The sequence below is a fragment of the Mastigoproctus giganteus genome, chromosome 3 (genome assembly GCF_048544385.1).
Source record: "Mastigoproctus giganteus isolate SK-2022 chromosome 3, ASM4854438v1, whole genome shotgun sequence".
Lineage (NCBI taxonomy): Eukaryota > Metazoa > Arthropoda > Arachnida > Uropygi > Thelyphonidae > Mastigoproctus > Mastigoproctus giganteus.
This window is the reverse complement of record NC_143577.1, coordinates 210350707-210372534: the sequence shown is the minus strand read 5'-3', so window position 1 is coordinate 210372534 and position 21828 is coordinate 210350707. Positions and strand designations below refer to the sequence as shown.

General features: G+C 38.5%; 1 protein-coding gene across 3 annotated transcripts in view; it reads right to left on the bottom strand.

The window, feature by feature from the left end:
* Positions 1 to 21828, bottom strand: part of smg (sterile alpha motif domain containing protein 4 smaug) — a 522350-nt gene that overhangs the window by 223537 nt on the left and 276985 nt on the right. For all 3 annotated transcript variants that reach the window (XM_090369606.1, XM_090369605.1, XM_090369604.1), the window contains one exon: positions 1577 to 1798. In XM_090369606.1, the coding sequence (XP_090225732.1) occupies positions 1577 to 1793 (217 nt within the window). In that variant the 5' untranslated portion in view covers positions 1794 to 1798. The remainder of the gene's footprint in view (positions 1 to 1576; positions 1799 to 21828) is intronic.

Below are 21828 nucleotides of genomic sequence, written 5' to 3'. Positions count from 1 at the left end.
AGTTTCATAGCTTTTTCACAAAAATCTATACAGGGTGATTCACTACCAGTGCGACAAACTTGCAGGAGGTGTAGGGAGCACAAAGACAAATCTGAATCGCATAGCATTGCAGGGTCTGAAATGCCTTAGTCATGCGGTAGAGGACGTTGAATGGGAGGTTGCGTGAACAGCAATCCCTCTGGAAGTCGGCATTTGCAAACCGTTTCTGTTGAAGAAACCAAGTAGCAAAAGTCCTCCAGAGTGGATAATCCGCAGGCTCCAATGACTGGACGCGTTGCAGATGGTATGAACTCATTTGGTTTGTTGACAGTATCCTCCATACAGTGGATTGGGAAATACCCAATTGTTGGCCTCTGATTGCCTTCTGCAAGACATAGGACATTCTCCTCATTGTCTGGCGTCCTCGTCGTTCGCTCTCGATTCATGGTACCTCTCGTAAAACAACCAGTCTCACTTAACCTTCTGTGCACAGTGCAAAAATCATGACGAGGAGCACACCTGTGCGGGAAACGTTCCTGGTACAAGCGCAGAGCGGTGCACCCGTTACAGTCCGAAGCTCCATACGCAAGGTGCATGTCCGTCAGTTCAACGTTTGAATACTCGTCCATCCTACTGCCTCAGGAACCAGTTCGCAAATGCTGACTTCCAGCGAGCTCACTGTTCACGTGACCTCCCGTTCAACGTCCTCTACCACATGACGAAGGCATTTCGGACCCTGCAATGCTATGTGATTCCGATTCGTCTTTGTGCCCCCCTACACCTCCTGCAAGTTTGTCGCACTGGTAGTGAATCGCCCTGTATAGTTTTTCATGTGTGGGGCACTGGGATCATATACAAAGCTCTACAGATATTTCCAAAGGCCCTCAACTCACTCAGCTCTTAATCCATTCTGAAAGCTAACTGACAATCTATTTCAAATGAACTTGAATGCCATGAGTTAAAGTGCAGAAATGTTCTTGCAATGCCTTCCCCCCAAGAGTTTAACTTAGGTCTTATTAGTTAATATGCCCAAAGCAAGGCTTCTGCAGGTGTTCATCATTTTGAAATATTGATATGCTTTCCATATTAATTCTGCTTACCTTATTTTAAAAATGGTGTTGAAAGCAACAAATCTGCTTTTTTTTTCCCCCAACTTCTGAAGACTGCCCTTCAATTTTGGAAGCTCACATTCATTATCAGTCAGAAGATATATAAAATGATCTTAAGGGTAAGGTTTTTTTTTTCTATGAGAACCCCAAACACGAAAGGTATCAAAACCTATGGTACTTAGTACCGTGCATGGGTTGAAGGAGAAGTATTTAGCTTACTTCGAACAAATAGGTTGATTTTTTTTTTTTTTTTTTTGATTTGGTAGTTGTTGGCGCATCGGCTTCTGTGGCCATATTGCACCTCCCAAGGTTTTTGCAGTACTTTGATCCAAGCCCGAGGCGGGAATCGAACCCGCGACCTTTGGGTTGCTGGGCAGGTACTTTACCCACTCGGCTAGCCCGGTCGGCACGAACAAATAGAACTCAGTAAACAAGCCAATTGTACAACAACAATGAGCAATTCTAAATATGTAAGTCAAAGTAACTACCTGGATCATTTGCTCGTTGTTCCCTCAACTTTAATTCAGTACAGGAAAGTTTGGAAAGCTTCTGTTCCAGAACCAATGTCAAGAACCGAGCTTGGGTTGGGCTTACATTCTTAAACATTGAGCAGAGGGCCACTGTCTGTTCACACTCATTCCACTGGTCAAACACGCACAAGATAGCATTGACGTGATCACGGAACATGAGTGTTGACTTCATCATGTCACCTAAAAAAAAAAGAAATGTGTCAATAATAATTAACTGAAGTTGCAATTTTATGTTTATTAGTGAAAGCTTTTATTGCTGTCTATAAATACATTGGTCTGCTGTACAAGGCAGATTTTAAATATATATTTAAACTATTTTTACAATAAAAGAATATTTTATTCCAAAAAGACTTCCTATAATTTAAGTTCCAGAGCTGGAAATAACTTTCTATTAATAGTTCAGTGGTCACATGGGTTTTGTAATAAAAAAATAAAAAACCACATGTAGGACTAAACTCCAATTTAAGTTTATTTTTTGCACTTAAAAAAGGTTTTCATTACAATCTAGGCAGAAATATGGCATACAGCTTTTAAGTTATGTCTCATCTCTGACTAGATTGCAGGGAAAGTGGTCATAAATGACTCTTCTGTTGCTCACTGATAGAAAGTATTATATTTCACTTACACTGAACAAGAAATAAAAATGTTTCCAACATTTATTTCTGAAGAGAGATGGCTATACATTTTGAAGAAATATTTTTCTTGAAAAATAACTAGATTTTTTAGTGGCATGGTATGAAAGCATATTAAAATGGAAAAATAATGTAAAAAAAAAATCTAAGTGCCTTAGCCTGAATGTAGAGATCATTAATTTCTGAAAGTCAGATGGTTTTAATGTTTCTTCAGTGAATGAATTTGTCCTTCTTACATTAACTTCACACAGTAATATGGTCAAAGTCTGTCACTGAAATCATAGAAGTAGTACCACAAAACATTGAGAATTAACTACATTCCTTCCAAGAAATAGAATGCAGATTTCACTCTAGGCAGGTTGAAATGCTTAGTTTTTTTCACTGCTCTCTGAAATTAACTACACAGCATTATAATACAGTAAAATGCCAAACAATACTTTTAAGTTGCACAGGAAACTTATGAAGACTAATTTTTGTTAGTGTGCTACACTGTAAAATACCATTACAGTGTATTTTATAAATTACTAATATTATTACAGATCACACAGGACAAAGATTTACAAAACATTTTTCCAGTAGTATTTTTCATTAAATATCTTCATACTCAGGATTACACCCATGATGTACCACATTCCACTCTCTCGCAAGATGATCCAAAATGCACTGCACACTTTCATGCCACATACGAGTACTACATCTTTACACAAGGACTGAACATAAGGGTCTGTACCCAGATCGTGCAACATATAACAACATAATTTGTACACTAGTCCACAAGGATCAGTATTCCCACTCATACATACTAAGTCCTTCCAAACCTTAAGCTTCTTCACATATTGTATGAGTATACATCTTGATTCTGCAAGAACTTCATTTTCAGATAGCATCCTGCTTCTTCCTTGCTATAAAAAAAACTTTTCTCTGCATTCCAGTCAAAGCAGGGGTCCACCAAACAATGAAAAATATACTAGTGAACATGTGGAGCCAAGCTTTCATGTTGATGAGCTGTCTGCAACAGTGCGTAGGATAAAGAAAATCAAATGCCCTGGAATTGATAGAAAGTGAGATGATTAGGCACAGCTTTAAATTGATCCCATTGCATTTGGTCCTTGAGGTTGTTGCAAACATTCTATGCCAGACAAGCTGATGAAACTGATATTCGGGTGACACTCAAGTCAGGTATGACTGTCGCATACCGTCTGAACTTTGCCAATTTTTGGCGAAGTCCAGACGGTATGCGACAGTCAAATCCTCTGCTTGCACCTTCATGATGGTGGGACTTTTAGTAAACATGGGTATAAACCCTATGAACAAGCACACTGTGCGCGATGTGGCACCCACATCACACAGATGAATGCCACTCCTCCATGTTACTAGGCAATGCTAGTTAGTACACTGGAATGAACCTATTGGTAACTCTAGGAGGCTTCATGATCAGCTAGTGTATAATCTTGCTACCTCTACTTTGCCAGAGTGACTGGAGGGAGTCAGAGTAGTGTGTATGCTGGGGACATGGTCGGGGGGGGGCACGTTATGTCAAGGAACTGGGTATATTCTTACCATTGTATGCCATATCCAAAAATTTCATTACTTCATACACTATGCTCCTCCCCCCCCACTTTTTCTTACTATTGAATACACCATGAATTGTCAAACTAAGAGAGCAAGCTTATCTGCTAAAAAGATCTAAACCTCCCAAACACTTCCTAGTTCATTTAACAAATATACGTGGTCTCAGTTCTAATCTCAATAATGTCCATTTCCACTTGGTCTGCCAAACCCCATGTACTTTTTCTGACAGAATCTCAGTTATCTGTTGATTCAACCACTGCTCATCCAGTTGCCCAAATTATTCCCTGTATGATCCCTTTCACATGAAAGGTGGTATATATTCCCTGTCAGAGATTGGTAATATGGAATCTCTTTTTTTTTTTATCTTCTCTGGCTTAAAATCTACCTCATTCTGTCAAATTCACCTGTTGTCTACTGTTCTCCCAACTCCACTAATCACTTGAAGCATTTTGACTTGCTCTCTTTGCAACTTGACTTTCTCCAGTCAAACTTTCCTAACAGTGGGGTAATTTTCCATGATGATTTCAATGTTCACAACTCCAGGTGGCTTCTGTTTTCTAGTCACACAGACCCAGCTGTTCAAGATGCTGTGGCTTTTGCAATTATTAAAATGACCTTGCACAGATTGTTCATTTACCTACCAGAATACCTTACAATCCTAATCATACAGCCAACAACACACTTGATCTTTTTCCCACAAACAACCCTTCTACGTACATGGTCGAAGTGAGTGATCCTTTAGGCACCTCAGATCACAACTTGGTGATTGTCTCTTCTCCAATGGAGCCTTTATCTCATGGCTATTCCCAATCTAGTGTTGTTTGGCATTACAAGAATGCAAAATTGGATGACCTACAAGATTTCTGTTTCAAACCTTCTGACATCAACATTTGCTCTGATCATGTCAGTGAAATAATTCTTGTAGGAATAGAATCCTTTATTCCAAGACCACTTTAAAATCTTGCTTTATCTAAAGCTTCGTTTCCCAATAAATGTACTAAGTCTCTGACATGGAATAGACATATGCACAAGTACCAGCTTTGAGGCTAAGGAATCATACAGCGAATAATTTGGGCAACTGAGATGAGCAGCAGTTGAATCAACCAATAACTGAGATTTGGTCAGACAAAGTACATGGGGTTTGGCAGACTCAAGTGGAAATGGACATCGTTGAGATCATCTATATTTGTGAAATGAACTAGAAGTGTTTGGAAGGATTAGATCTTTTCGCAGATAAGCTTTCTCTATTAGTTTGACAATTCATGGTGTATTCAATAGTACGAAAAAGTATGTGTGGGGGGGGACATGCTGTATGAAGTAATGACATTTTTGGAAATGGCATACACATGGTAAGAATATGCCCAGAACCTTGACAACGCTCCCCACATACACTACTTTGATTCCCTCCAGTCACTATCTGGCAGAGTTAGCAAGATTATGCACTAGCTGGTCCGGAAGCCTTCTAAATAGTTACCAATATGTTTGGTCCAGTGTACTAACTAGCATCCAGCCTGCGAACTGTACCCTCTAAATGTAAGGAAGATTGGATCTCACCATGATGTTCATCATAACCTCAATAGTCAGTCATACTGCACAATGGAAGAGATGGGGAAGGGTTGACCAGAACTTAGCTCTGGAGACTAAACATGAGTTCCACAACTTCAAGCCTCCAATGAGCAAAGTGGTGGTTTTGCACCAGTTGAGTCATCTACCACCCTGAATCCAAGGGTGGTAGATGTCCCATGAATTCACAAAGGGGGATCAAAGGATAACACAAGTAATTGCCGACTTGTTTAACATCTGTTTCAGGGAAAATAATGCAGTCACTGGTTGCAATGCAGGATCATAGAGAAATAATGCACTTATAGTTCAGGCACAGAATGGAAAATCTTGTCTGACCAATTTCACTGTATCCTACAGTGTGGTAACAAAGGAACTGGATGCAAAAACAATTGATATAATATATGTACTTGGATTTCAGGAAATCTTTTGATATTATTGCACAGGGAGGACTGCTATACAAATTGGAGCAGTATGGCATTAAGAGCAAGTTGCTGCTATGGATAAAAGGACAGATGGTTGAGTGGGAGAAGACAGTGCTAATCAGATGATACTACTCTTCATGGAACTATGTTATTTGTGGATCCCCAGGTTTCTGTGTTGGTCCATTGTTGTTTTGTATTATTTACCAATGATATAGATGACTGTATATCAGGCTTAATGTCCATGTTTGCAGACAATGCAAAGGTTATCAGGGTTATTAATGACAGTAAGCTATTGCAATAAGTTATGACAGTAAGTTATTAAGATTATAGAGTATATTCCATCAAGTCCAGGAGCCTTACTGACTGGCCTGTAGGCTTGAAAGTTTTTTCATTAAATAATCTTGCAAAATTCCAAAATCATTAATTACATATTTTTCAACTTCGTTCCCACAATTTCCCATTGCCACAAAAGGTTTTTCATTTGTAAATATTGATGCAAAATAACTGTTGAGTTCATCTGCAATGGCAGCTGGTGTATTTAATAATATTGCCTTTCCCTTACGTAAAGGTCCGATCTGGTTTGTCCTGCTCTTCTTGGCATTTATATATGTGAAGAATTCCTTATCCCCCCTCTTTGCTCTGTTTGCTGGAGATTTCTCATAAATTGCCTTTGCTGTTGAACCTTTTCTGTGGCTCTATTACAGATCATCTTGTAGCTGCTTCAGTACTTTATTGCCCTATGCCACCTTTCCATGCCACCTTTTTCTGCTCAAGTAATGTGGCAACTTCACTATTCATCCAATTTGGAACCCTCCTCGTGGAGTATTTTTTTTTTTTTTTTTAATGGTAAATACTCATTCAAGGCATCTGTGATTAATGTTTTAAAAGCATACCACATTTCAAATGTATTCATTCTCTTTTTGATATCTACCCAGTTAATAGAGGCCATGTAGTACCTTAAGGCATTGTAATTTCCTTTTCTGAAATTAAAACCCATTCCTTTGCCTTTTACTGCTGCTACCTCTCATCATCATCATCCACCGTAGAACTCCGTGATCACTTCCTGCTACTGGTTCCTCTACCATCAAGCCCTGTTATGTCATCTGATTCATGGGTGATGAGGTCTAGGATATTTTCTCTAGTACTTTCCCTGACATGTTGATACAAATAACAGTCATCTAGTTGATTTAAAAATTGTTCCTATGTTGAGTTTCCTTCCCATTTACTCCAATCAATTAGAGGCAAATTGAAATCACCCATAAGACATTGACACTTACTTGCCCATTCCTTTTGCATTTAGAGGCTTTTGTCATAATCTTCACAATCACCTGGTCTGTAGATTACTCCTACTCACATTATACCTTGTTTCCAACTATCTTACACCATACAGATTCTATACTAGCATGTGAAATGTCTGAATCCGAGAAAGCTATCGTTGCACTCAGGCTGCTTCTGATAAGAAGCATTACCCCTTCTATCTACCCTATTCTTCCTAAATACATTATACAAGCCGTACTGAAACTCATCATACCAAATTTCCGGGTGGCACCACGTCTCCGTAAGCCCTTTTATGTCCGTGTTACTTATTTTACCCAGCAGTTCAAATTCGCTCATTTTATTAACGACATTTCTAACATTATTATATAAACAATTAAGACTTACTGTTCTTGTATATTTAACAATCCTAACACAACCCTTGAAGTTTTTTAGGTTCTCTTCCTTGGCATTAGTTACCCGCTCACTTGAAACGTTTCTGCCCCAGAACATCTAGATAATGTCCCATTGGGGTAACATAACTCTTGAGGTATGTGCAAGAGTTACTTTGACCAATATTATCAGATAAACATGTGTCAGTATTACCCACATCCCCCCCTAACTAGCAGTTTCCCTGAACCTTTAAGGTATCCTCAATAATACTGGCAAAGACTTTTGCACCATCTTTGTTTAAGTGTATCCTGTCTCTACAAAGCAAATTCCTTCTACCTACAAGTGTGGGCCATGCTGATAGAAATTTCCCCCCTAAAGCCTTGAAGAGTCCTTCAAGTCTTGAGTTAATCCACAAGGCTTTTAACATATAATCCCTCCTGTCATGTTTGGGCAGAATTGCAGACAGACATTGTGGCCTAGCTTGCGGCATTTCCTCAGCATGGTCCTGTATTTTTCCAACAAATCGTCAGATCGTGTACGTTTAATGTCATTAGTCCCCACATGAATAATAATATTCTCTTAACCCCCCTTAAAATCTAACAATCTGTTGGTGACATCATTAATAGTTGCTCCTGGCAGACATATCCTGGTTCTACTCCACCTATCCTTATTACAAAAAATATTCCCCATTTCCCTGACAATGGAGTCTACTAATAAAACAATGTCCTTTTTAACCAGTGTAGTTTGCACTTGTTTTTATGTTTTATTTAAACCGAATCGAGTGTGCATCACTTTGTAGATTGCTGGAGTCTTGAGTTCCTGATGAGTTCCCAGATGCATTATTCTCGAGGGCAAGCACCCATTTTTTTTCAGGGTGCTCAAATTGTTCCATCAGTGCACCAAATGGGAATTTAAGATCAGTGCACTCCTTACATAGATCACAAAAAGAATCCCCAGGTGAGCTATGATTAGTCACCAGGTCGACCTTTGAAAACATTCCACAGGTTCCACAACGGATTAAATCATGACTCACCCGTAAATCGCCATCGGCTACTGCCGTGTGAGTCATGATACCCTGTAACATGTTTAAGGCAGATCTTGTAACTACCATTATAAAATTAGCTAAATATCAATGAAAATTAAAAAAAAAAAAAAAAAAAAAAAACTTTAAAAAATTATATCTATAATATTATTAAAATCAAACTGTTACAGGAAAACCTATAACAAAATCCAACAATTTCTAAATAAATCATATTTAAAAGCACTAATCAACAGTAATCCAATCCACTTAACTGAGGAGCCCTGACGAAGCGCGTCCGCTCGTCTCTAATTCCAACACTCAAAAAATTATGGTCAAATACATCCCACCAAATCAGACTACATCATAATTCTGACAAGGCTGATGAAAAAATTCAAAGGGAGAAACTCAAATTGTGGTTGGATGCTCCAGCAAACAGTGGACCCAGTTTTCTAGTTTTGGCAAAGAAAAATCCCTGTATGAACATGCACCCTACTTGCAAAGCCTAGCCCCTTGCAACTTTCTTCTCAAAACTGAAGTGTACTTAAGGGAACCCATTTTCAGTTCATTGAAGCATTCAGGAGGGGGAAAAAGCTAATCAGTGTTAAAAGGGCTCACATAAGATTACTTCCAGAAATGTTTCTGTACTTGGGAAAAAAAAAAAAAAAAAAATTTCTGGAACAGTGTGTGCAAGTCCAGGGCAACTATTCTGAAGTGGACAACTTGTAAGGTATAAAATATTTCATCTTTATTTTATTGCAAGTCTCTTTATTTAATAGTCACACCTCATATGTTAAAGTTATAATTTAACTATTTACCAGTGTAGCACAGCAACAAAAACCCACAAGAAGTAAATTACTGGATCATATCCCAACATGATGGTTGTACATGCAAACAAAGCTCTGCAAGATGAATGTTTTCATGAAGGGGAGATGAAATTTCAATTTTATTTCCCCTACTGGTCAACTGGAAAAGTTTGCTTATCAACTGTTTAATGAACTAATGAGATGCTCTGGATAAAACTTCAATTTTTGCACTATCTCAATGAAAGAGCTAGATATCATTGGTTGGGCTATTTTATTACTTGTCACATTCCTTTAACCAATTAATTTTTTCCATAAAATAATGTTGATGGTTTAATGTCCATCATATTGCACCCTGGTTGAAAGTCATGCCAAGCCTTGCAAGATAGTCGACAGCAGAGCTTGTAACAAACAACGAAGTTTGACCTCACAGCAATAAAACACTGTAGTTTCCAAGTTGGAAGAAAACTTGTTTTTCAAGCCCTAATATGTATTAGCAGATCCTTATTCAAGATTAAAATTATTTAAATCTTGAATCTTCAAGATATCTAAACTGCTTATTTAGCAAACTACTATATTATGCAATACTAATTTAATTTTCTAGATTTAAACCAAGAGAAACTGCAGAATTAATCCATAGGGTACATATAACATTTTACTAGAATAGAATGTAAATTTGGCTGTTAAATGTAAATTGCAACTTAATTTGTTTAATTGTGCTGGCCACTTCAGTGTAATATAACAACTGCTAAATTATTTAGCAGTTCATCAAAAGTTTGCTACTTATTTATTTGTTGATTTTAGCAATATCTTTAAATAAATAAATAAATAAATAAATAAATTTTCTGTTTATACTCCGGCACGACAACCAAGTCAGTAGAGTTTACAATAAATCGTCAATACAAATATTTATCGTATTTAGTAGTCACGGGCTTGAACCCTGGTCCACTCAAGGAACGCGTGCTATGCACTCTTGCTCCTGACCACTGGGCTACGTCAGGCCTAAGTATACTGAAGTCTATATCTACACTATTTTCCCAAACATTGCTATCTTTTTTAGTGTATGCTAAAGAAATAGGTAAAATTCCTTTCATTTACCACATTGGGAACCCTAACTACCAATGAAATTTTATTATTGATTAGTTTAGCCACAGTTGGAGCTATTAGACATTTTTGGAGTCTTTCAGGTTCAAAACAGACCTTATGTGGTTTCCTTCCCTAGAACTCCTGGGAGTAGTAGTGGTCTGGTGGTGGGCTGACAGAGTCAGAACACCACGAGATTAGAAATACTTAGCATCTTATTGGGGGGGAGGGTGAACTATCCCAATTTATTCCACTGTCTCAATCTGCATGAAGATTTGCCCTTATAAATAAAATTCTAGAAAGGGGGATTTGGGACTATAAAATTTCTACCAAGAAATAAGGTCTCTGCATAGTGGATGTAGTAAACCCTGTTTAGGATGAAAACAAAGTTCCCAAAAGAAAGGTGGTGGGGGAGGGGACAATGATGCTACTCCCATAACTACCCATATATTGGAATTAAGAGTATTACATGGAAACAGGGGCACAACTGTGCAAAGATAATTTATGTAAACAGGTTTGTGACAACTAACACTTCAGAAGAACAATCAATCATTAAGGTTTCACTTTCACCAAGTTGTTTTCTAATGGAATCCTTCTCTCAAACTAATTAGGAACTGTTTGTCAGAAAATTTAATGAACAATTAATAACCACACAACTCAGCAAAAAATAAAGGAAAACAATTGAGGAAATATTTTGCAGCAAGACTTAAGACATGAAATGTTTCATAAAAAAAATAAACTAAATAACCACTGCACTGTTGGGACTTCTTGAATGCTGAAATGGATTTCCAATCTGTTTGTGCTAGGTAAATATTGATATCATTTGGCATTTAGAGAAATATGTTCTTCGCATTTTTCTATGTGGTAACAGAATTTCCTTAACTAGAACTATGTTTTTGATAAATAACCTCAACATTTGATTCCTTAATATTGCAGTAATGTTCCTCTTAGACCTTTAAGTGCAATACACATATACTGGCATATGGGCAACAAAAGCTGCAATATGAAAGTCTGAGGGCAAATCCTGAAAAGGACTAACACAAGACAAATTTAAGAATAACCAAAAAGGACTTTTGTTCTTAATTCAAATAGAGAGAGAGAGAGAGAGAGAGAGAGAGAGAGAGAGAGAGAGAGAGAGAGAGAGAGAGAATCCTCACATCTACATCAGAAAACAACCAAAAGTCACTGAAACAATTAAAATTTGAAGGGTACATACAATTCTTAACAAGACATTGGCCTCAAAATTAAGTCAAACACTAAAATAAGCTGTACTTGCACAAAAATGAATTTATGAAATTCAACAGAGCAAGTTTATTAAGCAAAAGTAATTATTCATGACCAACAAGTAAAATTAACACCAAAGAAAACAGGACAATCTCCCAAATATGCATATTTAAATGTTATTTTATGAAATATTAATAGAAATCTGGGTTACATTATTTGTCTTGATTAAAATGGCAGTCAGTGCTTAGGATATACTATAAAGTGAAGCGAGTGAATTAATACCAGTTACCTCTCAAATAGATTGAAGAACCTTTAGCCATAATTATGAGAGCTTCCTTAGACTCAGGGGAGGTACCCATAGACTGGAGACATGCAAATGTGACCCCAATTCACAAAGCTGCAATCCACTCGTTAACGTCAGATTCTATTGCTTCCTTGCACCCGGGAATTTCCTGTACGAGCTGAATTAATTGTTCTATGTCATTGTTTTCGTCAGAGCTATCGACAAAGCTGAGAGAGGGCCATAATTTCTTCCATGATCTTTGCGTAGACTGCTCAGTTACACCCTCCCATGACTCAGCAATCCAATATACAACATCTTTTAAGTTCACTTGTTTCATTTTCTCATGTAAAGAAAGTGAATTGGTGTTATCTTCTATCAAGGACCTAAGATATTTCTTTCTGTATGCAAGCTTGATAGACTGTAACACCCCCTGGTCCATGGACTGTAATAACGGTGTTACATTAGGCGGTAAAAAAGCTGCCTTTATATCCCCTGATGTCAACTCTGAAACGTCTGGGTGGGACGGCGCATTGTCTATGAGGAGAATGGCACGAGGTGGCAAATCATTTTCATTGCTGAAACGTTTCACTGCTGGGACAAATTGATTATGAAACCACTCAATGAAAAGCTGTCTGTTCATCCAAGCTTTTGACTTTTATAATGAACTGGAAGATTGTTAATGTTCATATTTTTAAAAGCTCTCGGCTTCGCTGATTTACCGATCATCAAAAGGTAGCTTGTGATTTCCTGAAGCATTACTACAAGCTATCAACGTCACTCGCTCCTTATTCATTTTAAAACCTGGGGCACGCATTTCTTTTTTAAGATGCTAGACTTTGTGGGCAAAGCCTTAAAATTTAAACTTGTCTCATCAGCATTATATATCTGCTGAGGTGAATAATGTGATACCGAATCAGCAAACTCACCCAAATATTTCTCTGCTGCAGCATGATCAGCTGATAATTGCTCCCCGGTGATCATTAGCTGGCAAATCCCATGGTGCTTCTTCCAGCGATCAAACCAACTGGTACTCACACTAAATGATTCATCACCTTTCATTAGTTTGTTGAGATGAATGGCCTTTTCTCTAACAAGAGGTTCACTTAGGGGTGTTCCCCTTCCTCTTTCCTGAGTGAACCAGGTGAATAAGGCTTCATCAAGCTTGTCAAACGTTGAGGGCCTTACTGTTTGTCGATTTTCAACTGATTTTTCTGAAGTACAGGTACAAAACTGCTCGATCTTTGCGCGGTTTTTTTTCCCAGTCAGTTACTGTGGCCTTGCCCACTCCAAACTGTATTGCTAATTTTGTTGCACTTTCCCCCTTGTCCAGCCTTTTCAAAACTTCCAGCTTATCTTTCAACGTACACATTGTGTTTCCGTTTCGTGGCCATTGTGGCAGTAGACTGAACTAAACTAAACTATAAAATGTAATGAATGTAGAGAGAAGTTATGAACATTCACGTTTAATGCACAATGTTGCGTGCAATTAGTCATAGCGTGGAGGGGTGGGGTTTGCTTCCTGTGTGTTACGCTCTCATACAAACACTAGTAGGCTTACTATACATTCATTCCTTAATAAACCAGACCTGTTTTACTGCTTGCTTCTGCATTATTGCAGTTATTCAGCTAATCCGAACAGGGCTCGGTCCCAATTAGTTGGGACTAGCGGGAGTCTAGTGTAATTGGTTATCCAGTTTTCTCTCTGATCGCTCACTCAGAGTGATGGTAGATGGCTCTCCATCTAACTTCTCCACTAATGCCAGTGTCCTGCAAGGTTCACTTCTTTCCCCCACTCTTTTCCTCTTTTATATTTATGACCTTCTTCCATTGACTGGAAATCCTATCCATAGTTTTGCCGATGATAGCACATTGCATTCTACTTACCATTTTGAGAAACCTTGCCCAGCTCAATCAGCTTCAACTTCTCGAAAATCTGCTACCAATTCCTTAAATGCTGATCTTCAGGTAATTCTCCAGTGGGACAAAGACAACTTAGTTGATTTCAACCCTTCTAAAACTCAGTCTTCTCTAATATCTCGCAAAAAGGATTCTTTTTCTCCTATGCTTATCTTTAGTGACACTCCGATTTCTAGGCAAAATGACATCTCTTTTGGGATTACCCTGACTTCTAATCTCTCTTGGTACAAGCACATTACAAATATTGCTTCCTCTGCATCTAAAAAACTTGGTTTTCTTTTGCTCTTGGCATTACTTTTCTTCCAAACAGCTGCTCAATCTGTATAAATTGCAAATGCACCCTGCCATGGAATATTGTTAGCACATCTGGGGTGGTGCCCCAAAACCTCTGGTAGACTTCTAGATTCCATTCAGAAGAGGGCAGTTAGGTTAATTTATGATTCATCTCTAACAGTCTCTTCACTCATTGTCTGATAGATAGTACTATTTCTGCTGCATGCTTTTTTCCAGATACTTCCATGGGCACTGTTCTTCTGAACTGTGCTTCTATAATTCCCACTCTCCCTTTCAAAACAGTCTGAACACATGCCGCCACCAGCCGACATCCATTTACTGTCCAACTTCAAACTCGCACACGTTTTCTGGAACAACCTTCCTTCGTATTTCCTGAAAATTAGTCTAGAGAAGTTCAATGTCAACAAATATCTTCTTTCGTCTTCTCAACCTCTAACCCAAGCATGGTACTAAAGGTTCTAATACCTCTCTTGTTTGGTGTTTACATAAAAAAAAAAAAAAAGAAAGAGTTATAAACAGCGGAAACTGTCCTTAATTCTGGTTGTCCATCTTGTACATTTAAAAGAAACATTCTGGAATACTTGTTAGAGGAGGTGAAATAATGACGACAAGTGGAGATTTTATGGCAATTTGAAGGCACTAACCATCAAATTGCCAGTCTGATTATACAAAATTAGACTAACTTTTTGTGCAAATCTTAATCTGACAGGCTTAAGCTGATCACTGGATCAGAGATGACCGACAAGGATTAATCTCATGCCTAGAAGTGAGATATCAATAAGAGACTTCTCTCCAAGAAAAGTGTTTCTGCCATCATTACATAACATTTGAGACTAATGAAACCTACATAAAGTGGGAGACTTTTTGCTACATGGCTTCAACCTTTCCTAAGATAAGTAATGCTCAACTCCATACTGGCATTTTTCATAAGGCCAAAACTCATAACTGCTGCAAGGTTGTGATTTTACAACTTTAACATTCAGGTAAAAGAGTAGAGGTTTGTTAATTAGCACTCAAGAGTTATGAAAATTTTGAAAGTTATGAATAGGACTACAAAAGACTATCAGCAATGTAGTAGTAGATGCATGTGATGCAAGAAAGTGAGCTTACGCAGCATCACAAAAAAAAAAAAAAAAGATTCTGCACTCTGTTCCCTCTAAAAAAAAAAAGGGAAGTTTGTCCAGTTCCTCCTTTAATTTCTTTAAGCTATCAACTTCCACAACAACAGATGGAAGTTTGTTCTAGCAATTAACCACCCACTGGCTTAAAGGCAAACTTCCACACATCTATTCTATAACTGTCTTTACTCAATTTGAATTTATATACCCCCCCCCGAGATTCATAATCTAGGTAATCAAAAGAATCCCATCAAAATTCAGCATGCTCACCCATTCAAGGCCTTATATACCTCGATAAGATCACCCTGCAAGTGCCTAGTCCCCAGATGCTGCAATTTTCAGAACTTGAGCCTTTATTGGTAAGGGCAATCATTTGTTTCATTCACCAATCTTGTTGCCCTTCTCTGTACTTATTCCAGCAGCTCTGCATCTTTCCTAAAATGAGGCCTACAGACCTGTATGCAGTACGTAAGGTGTGGCCTGACCATTGTCTTATAAAAGGCAATAATCACCTTATAACAACTGCTAGCAAAATTCCTGTATATCATTGACAATACACTGTGACCTGCTCTGGCAGCCTGTCTGCACTGCTCAGAAAACTTCATACCTGACTGCACAATTACTCCCAGGTTTTTTCATTTTCTACCACCCTTAAGTTTAGTACCATACAGTTAGTACATTTCTCTGGGGTTTCTTCTACTCATATGCAGTACACTTCACTCATCCGTACCTACCAAGTATTTCTCAACGTCTTCCTGGAATTTATTCAATCATCCACTTACACAACAGATGGAACTTAGTTCCAACATTCACCAACCTGCTGGCTGCAAATTCTGCACATCTATCCTGCAAAGGTTCTTCAACTTGAAATGAAGCAAGCTCAAGTGCAGTCTCGGCAAGAGGGATCCCACCAACCTCTATACATTTAAGGCCTTAAACACCTCATTCAGATCTCTCCCACAGGAGCCTAGCCTCCAGACACCACATTTTGCAGAACTGAAGCCTTTCTTGGAAAGAGCACCTTTTTCTTTCCTTTGCCAATCTGGTTGCCCTTCTCTGCACCCATTCCAGCAGATCTAAATTCTTCTTAAAGTGAGTTCTCCAGACCTGTATACAGTATTCAAGATGCAGCCTACCCACAGCCTTGTACAAAGGGATAATCATCTCCTTATCCCCGATATCAAATGTTCTGTGTATCACTGACAAAACCCATAAGCTGTCCTGGCAGTCCTGCCTAGACTACTCAGGTAATTTCATACACCTCAATCAGACCTGGGGTTAATACACAATTAACCCCAGGTCTTTCATTTTCCACTTCCCTGAGTGTAGTATCATACAGTTAGTATGTTACTCTGGAATTACTGCTACCAACATACAGTAGCATGATATGTCAACGTTAAACTTCAATTATCATTTCTCAGCCCAGCAACCAAATTGTCCCAGATCCTGTTGTAGAAACTCACCCTGATGACTGTCATTAACCATCCTGCCAACCATCATAATCATCTGCAAACTTAAGATATTAAACTTGACATACAATATCATTATTTATTAATGATATTGTATGGATCCAGATCTGAACCATGGGGGGAATCCATTAATTACATTAGTCCACAAAGAGCAAGTACTCAATGATAACCAGCCTCTGTCTTCTCCCAGAAAACCATCCCTTTATCAATAGCAGTAACCTGCCTTTTAATGCCACAATATTCCTGTTTGTACCACAGTATTTATGTGCAAAAGTATCAAAAGCTGCCTGAAATCCAATTAAATGATGTCAAAATTATTTTATGCACAGTATCAAATCAGAATGGTCAGACAAGACTGCCCCCACCCTTAACATATCCATGCTGCAACTGAAGTATAATTGCATTCCTCTCAACATGGTCTGCATTACCTCTTTAATGACTCCATTATTTTCCCAGGAACAAACATTAAGCTAACAGGACTGCAGTTACTCATGTAACCTTTAGATCATCCATTGTGAATTAAGGATACATGTCAACTAGTTTTAAGGAAAAAAAAAACCACCACACACACACACACACTAGGAGGGGAGGATTCAGTTTATGCACAGCCACCTTTAATACTTTCCACAGAACATTTGGGCAATGAGTGAACAGCAAATCAAAGGATTTCAAATATCAATAATGGGAAAAATGTTACCAAGATAAAAATAAGGAAAAAAAAAAAAGCAGACTACTATTAGGCATTTGAAAAGATCCACATGAGCACAAGTTTAAAAATGCAAATTCATCCATGCATAAAAAAAGGAAAATTGTAAACAGTTTTCACAAAATTAACCATCATAAACTTGCGTGTGCAAGTTTAATATGAGAAATGAAGGACCTTGAATTGTAATACAGTTTCAACATAAAGGTTTTTTTTGTCAAATTCCCGTATCTCAAAAAGCTTTGAGATACGGGAATTTTGCCAAAATAGAAAGGCAGTTACTGTCCCACTATGTACAGCAATCAGACCACATTAAACACTATATAGCAGTGTGGAAACCTTGTTTCAAGAAATGGAATAACTTGCTCAAAAAGGAGCAGAGTAACAAAGGGAGGCAGAAAAATAGTTATGGACACAAAGTGATACTCATACAAAACACTCAATCTGTAAGGCTACAAATTTTGCAAAGTAGGCATTTATGTAAAGATCTAATTGGTGGAATTAAGGCCATGAAAGGGAGAGCAAACTTAAGTGATAGAGGCATATTTTGTTTTTAGAACAAATCAAATGATGGAGACAGTCAAATTAAGAAAAGATAATCTTAGACTATATATATAATAAAAGTTTACCTTTGTTCAAAGAACATTTGGCTACTGGAACAAGTTAAAACCTAGGTTAATACACAAATTTATAGGTTAGATATATCTGGAAGCAGTAAATGCAGGCTGGAAGTTTGGAGCTTGCATCCTACTGCAAAAAAATTTACGGCTCACTGCAAACCATGACACATTTGGCAACCATTAATTCAATATGCATAATAAATTACAATGAATAGGCAAATTCATCTAGGCAGGACTGTTAAAGAATAAGTGGAAATTTAACGAGCAGTGGTCATGCCCCAAATACTAACAAATACAACACTTGATGTCCACTTTCCTTTATTTCTGGAAAAAGGTTTTTTTAGATCTTGTGATTACCAATGCTTGACCTTTTAATGGATTGAATTAATTTGGCAATACTTCTTAATAAAAAATTAATTCTTTACAATCATTTAATAAAAATTAACTATTTCTTCTCAAAATTAAAAGGATAAGCAAAATAGGAGTTATTCCCATTTTGCAGTTCATAAAAAACCTTAAATGCACAAAAAAATTCCAAATTTCTGCTTATGTAATGGTGTATTTTCAAAAAATATAATAATAAAAATTTGTTTTAGTTGCTATTAGTCATTTCAATTTACAAAAAAAAAAAAAAAAAGTTGTTTCCCCTTCCATTACACCTGCAAAATTTTAAAATTATTCATGTGCAAGTTTTGGCAACTCACTCTCTATCCCTTCAATATTTATGAAAATCAGAAAGTTATTTCAGAACCAATCCTTGGTTCTTATTGTGAACTTACTCTAATGTTAGACCAACATTAAGAGTAATCAATCACAGCTCTCTGCTTCCCTCCCCCACCTATAACCTTAAATTTCTTACATGCAATTTCAACATGTTCCAGCTTATAAAGCTCTTGTGAGGGACTGAATCAATTGCATTATAAAAATCCAAATAATGTAGAAATCATTCCCTACATTCACCTCACAAGTAACTATGCCAAAATAGGTAAGCAGGTTGTACAGCCTTCCATTTTTACCTATCTAAATTAAAGTTTCCCTCCCACTGAAGTCAGACTGATGCAAACTGTAGCTCCCAACTTAGTTCTTTTATTAGCCTTTATGTATTGGTGGTACACTGGCTTCTCCAATCCAGAAGAATCTCAAGCCCAATGATGCCTTCATAATTAACCTCAAATGTTGTTTCAATGCACTTTTTTTTATACAAAAAAAAAGTTGTACATTCACTTCAGAAATACACTGGTAAAATTGATAAAATTAAGCTCAAACTTAAACAGTAATAGCATTAGCAGAGGCATATGATGCAAGAAAACAAGCTTATGCAGCATCAGCAAAAAAAAAAAAAAAAACTTTCACTTCACCTCTCTTTTCTTTTGAAATACCTGTCCAGCTGAGCCTTAAATTTATTTAGGCTATCAACTTCCACAACAAGGGATGGAAGTCTGTTCCACCAACCAACTACCTGCTGGCTAAAGGCAAATTTCCACACATCTATCCTACATCTGTCTTTCCTCAATTTGAATTTATGCCCTCTCAGGTGATTATTCTGAGCAAGAGGAAGAATCCCATCAGCATTGAGCATGCTCAAACCATTCAAGGCTTTATACACCTCTATTAGATCACCTCACTGGTGCCTAGTCTACAGACACTAATTTGCAAAACTTAAGCCTTTCTTCGTAAGAGCAACCCTTTGTTTCAGTCACTAATCTTGTTGCCCTTCTCTGTACTCATTCCAGCAGCTCTACATCCTTCTTGAAATGAGGCCTCCAGACCTGTATACAGTATTCAAGGTGTGGCCTCACCACTGCCTTATACAAGGGAATAATTACCTCCTTATCCCTGTATATCATTGATAAGACACCATGAGCTACTCTTGCAGTCCATCTGCACTGCTCAGAGAACTTATCTGCCTGCACAATTAACCCCAGGTCATTTTCATTCTCTACCACTGTCAGTGTAGTACCTATATATACACACACACACACACACACACACACACACACACACACACTTCCTGATGATTACAATTGATTTCGCGGGAGCGTTCGACACCCTTTGGTGGTCAAGCGTCCTCCGCAGACTCAGGCAAGCAAATGTACCGGACAATTTGTTCAATATCATGAAAAGCTACCTCTCAAATAGGATAATCACAGTAAATGCACCTTATCAGAAACTCACAAGACTGATAACACCATGGCTGCCCCCAGGGCTCGGTCCTGGGTCCGACCTTATGGAACATGGTGATGGAAGAATTTCTATGCCTTGACCTCGGGGAGGTTCGTTCACAAGCCTTTGCTGATGACCTCATCCTGATGGTGACTGCAAATTCCAGGGCCCAGCTTGAGACCTTCACAAACCATGTACTCCAAAACCTCCAGGACTGGGTAAAAACACACTGCTTGACCATATCACCATCAAAAACAAACTCTCTGCTTCTTAAAGGAACTCTCTGTATTACAAGACCACCACAGATTAAAATTGGAAACAAGACCATAAAGTTGTCAGAGCAACTGAAATATCTTGGCATAGTACTAGAAGAAAACTCCTTCCAAGCTCATCTCAAATACATCAGAACCAAAGTGAGAAACTATACTGCCATGGTTGCTAGGATATCCCGCCGGGACTGGGGTCTCAGCAAGCGAACCCTCTCGTATTACAAGGCTATCTTCATCCCTGTGATTACGTATGCAGCCGGAATTTGGTTTGGCAAGGCTACGACTGCAGTAAACAGACGAATCCTGGATTTCCACTCAACGCATGGTCCTGCTCTCCATCTCTCGTGATTGCTGCACTGTGAGTACTCACACCCTCCAGGTCCTGGGGGGCCCTCCCCCTCGACCTGGAGGTGGTGAGAAATGGAATGTTGTATCACTGTCTAAGGGCATGTCTCAGACCTGCTTGGGATTCGAGCTGAATCTTACCAACAACCAAAAGTTTGAGAAGAGGAGACTTCAAGCACACATGCAGTGGGTGTGGCAGGACCGCTGGACAAATTCAACCAAGGGGGAAATCACAGGAGATTCATCCCAGATTTTAGCAGAATCTATCCAAAATCCCCATTATGGTTTTTTCCAGGCCTGTATGCCACGTATTTGCTTACTGGCCATGGTTCAATAAAGGCAAAACTAACAACCTTTGGCCTAGAAGAGGACCCAACATGCGCCTGTGGAGGAATTGAGGACTGGGATCACCTCATGCATGAGTGCCCCCTCTACGATGACCTCTGCTGCCAGCTTATCACAAAGCTGACTTATATACCAAAAGGCAAAGAAAACCACTTACTGGATACTAAGGAAGAGTATCAAGTTCTCACCAACTATGCACAGCAGCTTTTCCTGAGGAGAAGACAACTAATTGCAGCAACATAACCCTCTACTAAATGAACCCAGGGACCCTGATGGTACTGGAACCAGGCAGCTAAACTTGACCAGCATTACCATCGTTGGTGTGAACTACTATACATTCTCCAAAATGTTGCCCACCAAAGATAACTACCAAATAACTACCTTTGAATAGAGACAACCCACAAATTAAGACAATCTAAGAAAGACAAAAAGGTTCTTATACTTCTGGACTTCTCTCATGGATGTGACCAATAAGACAATCTCCTAGATAAAGACTGACAATGCCACCGGCATGCCATTAGATGTCAACTTCTTTTCTTGGCCAACTAGCATTCCGAACCAGGTACCCTAACTTGGTTCACTTTAATACCCTCTCCCCTGGTTGGGAGAGGAAGGGGATGGGTTTCTGTCTCCTCCCCCCCCTGCTACCCCTTTTTTCTCCTGGTGGGGCCAGTCCCCACTGACCTTTCTGGGGTTGCCTTCCCTATCATCCCCATATTT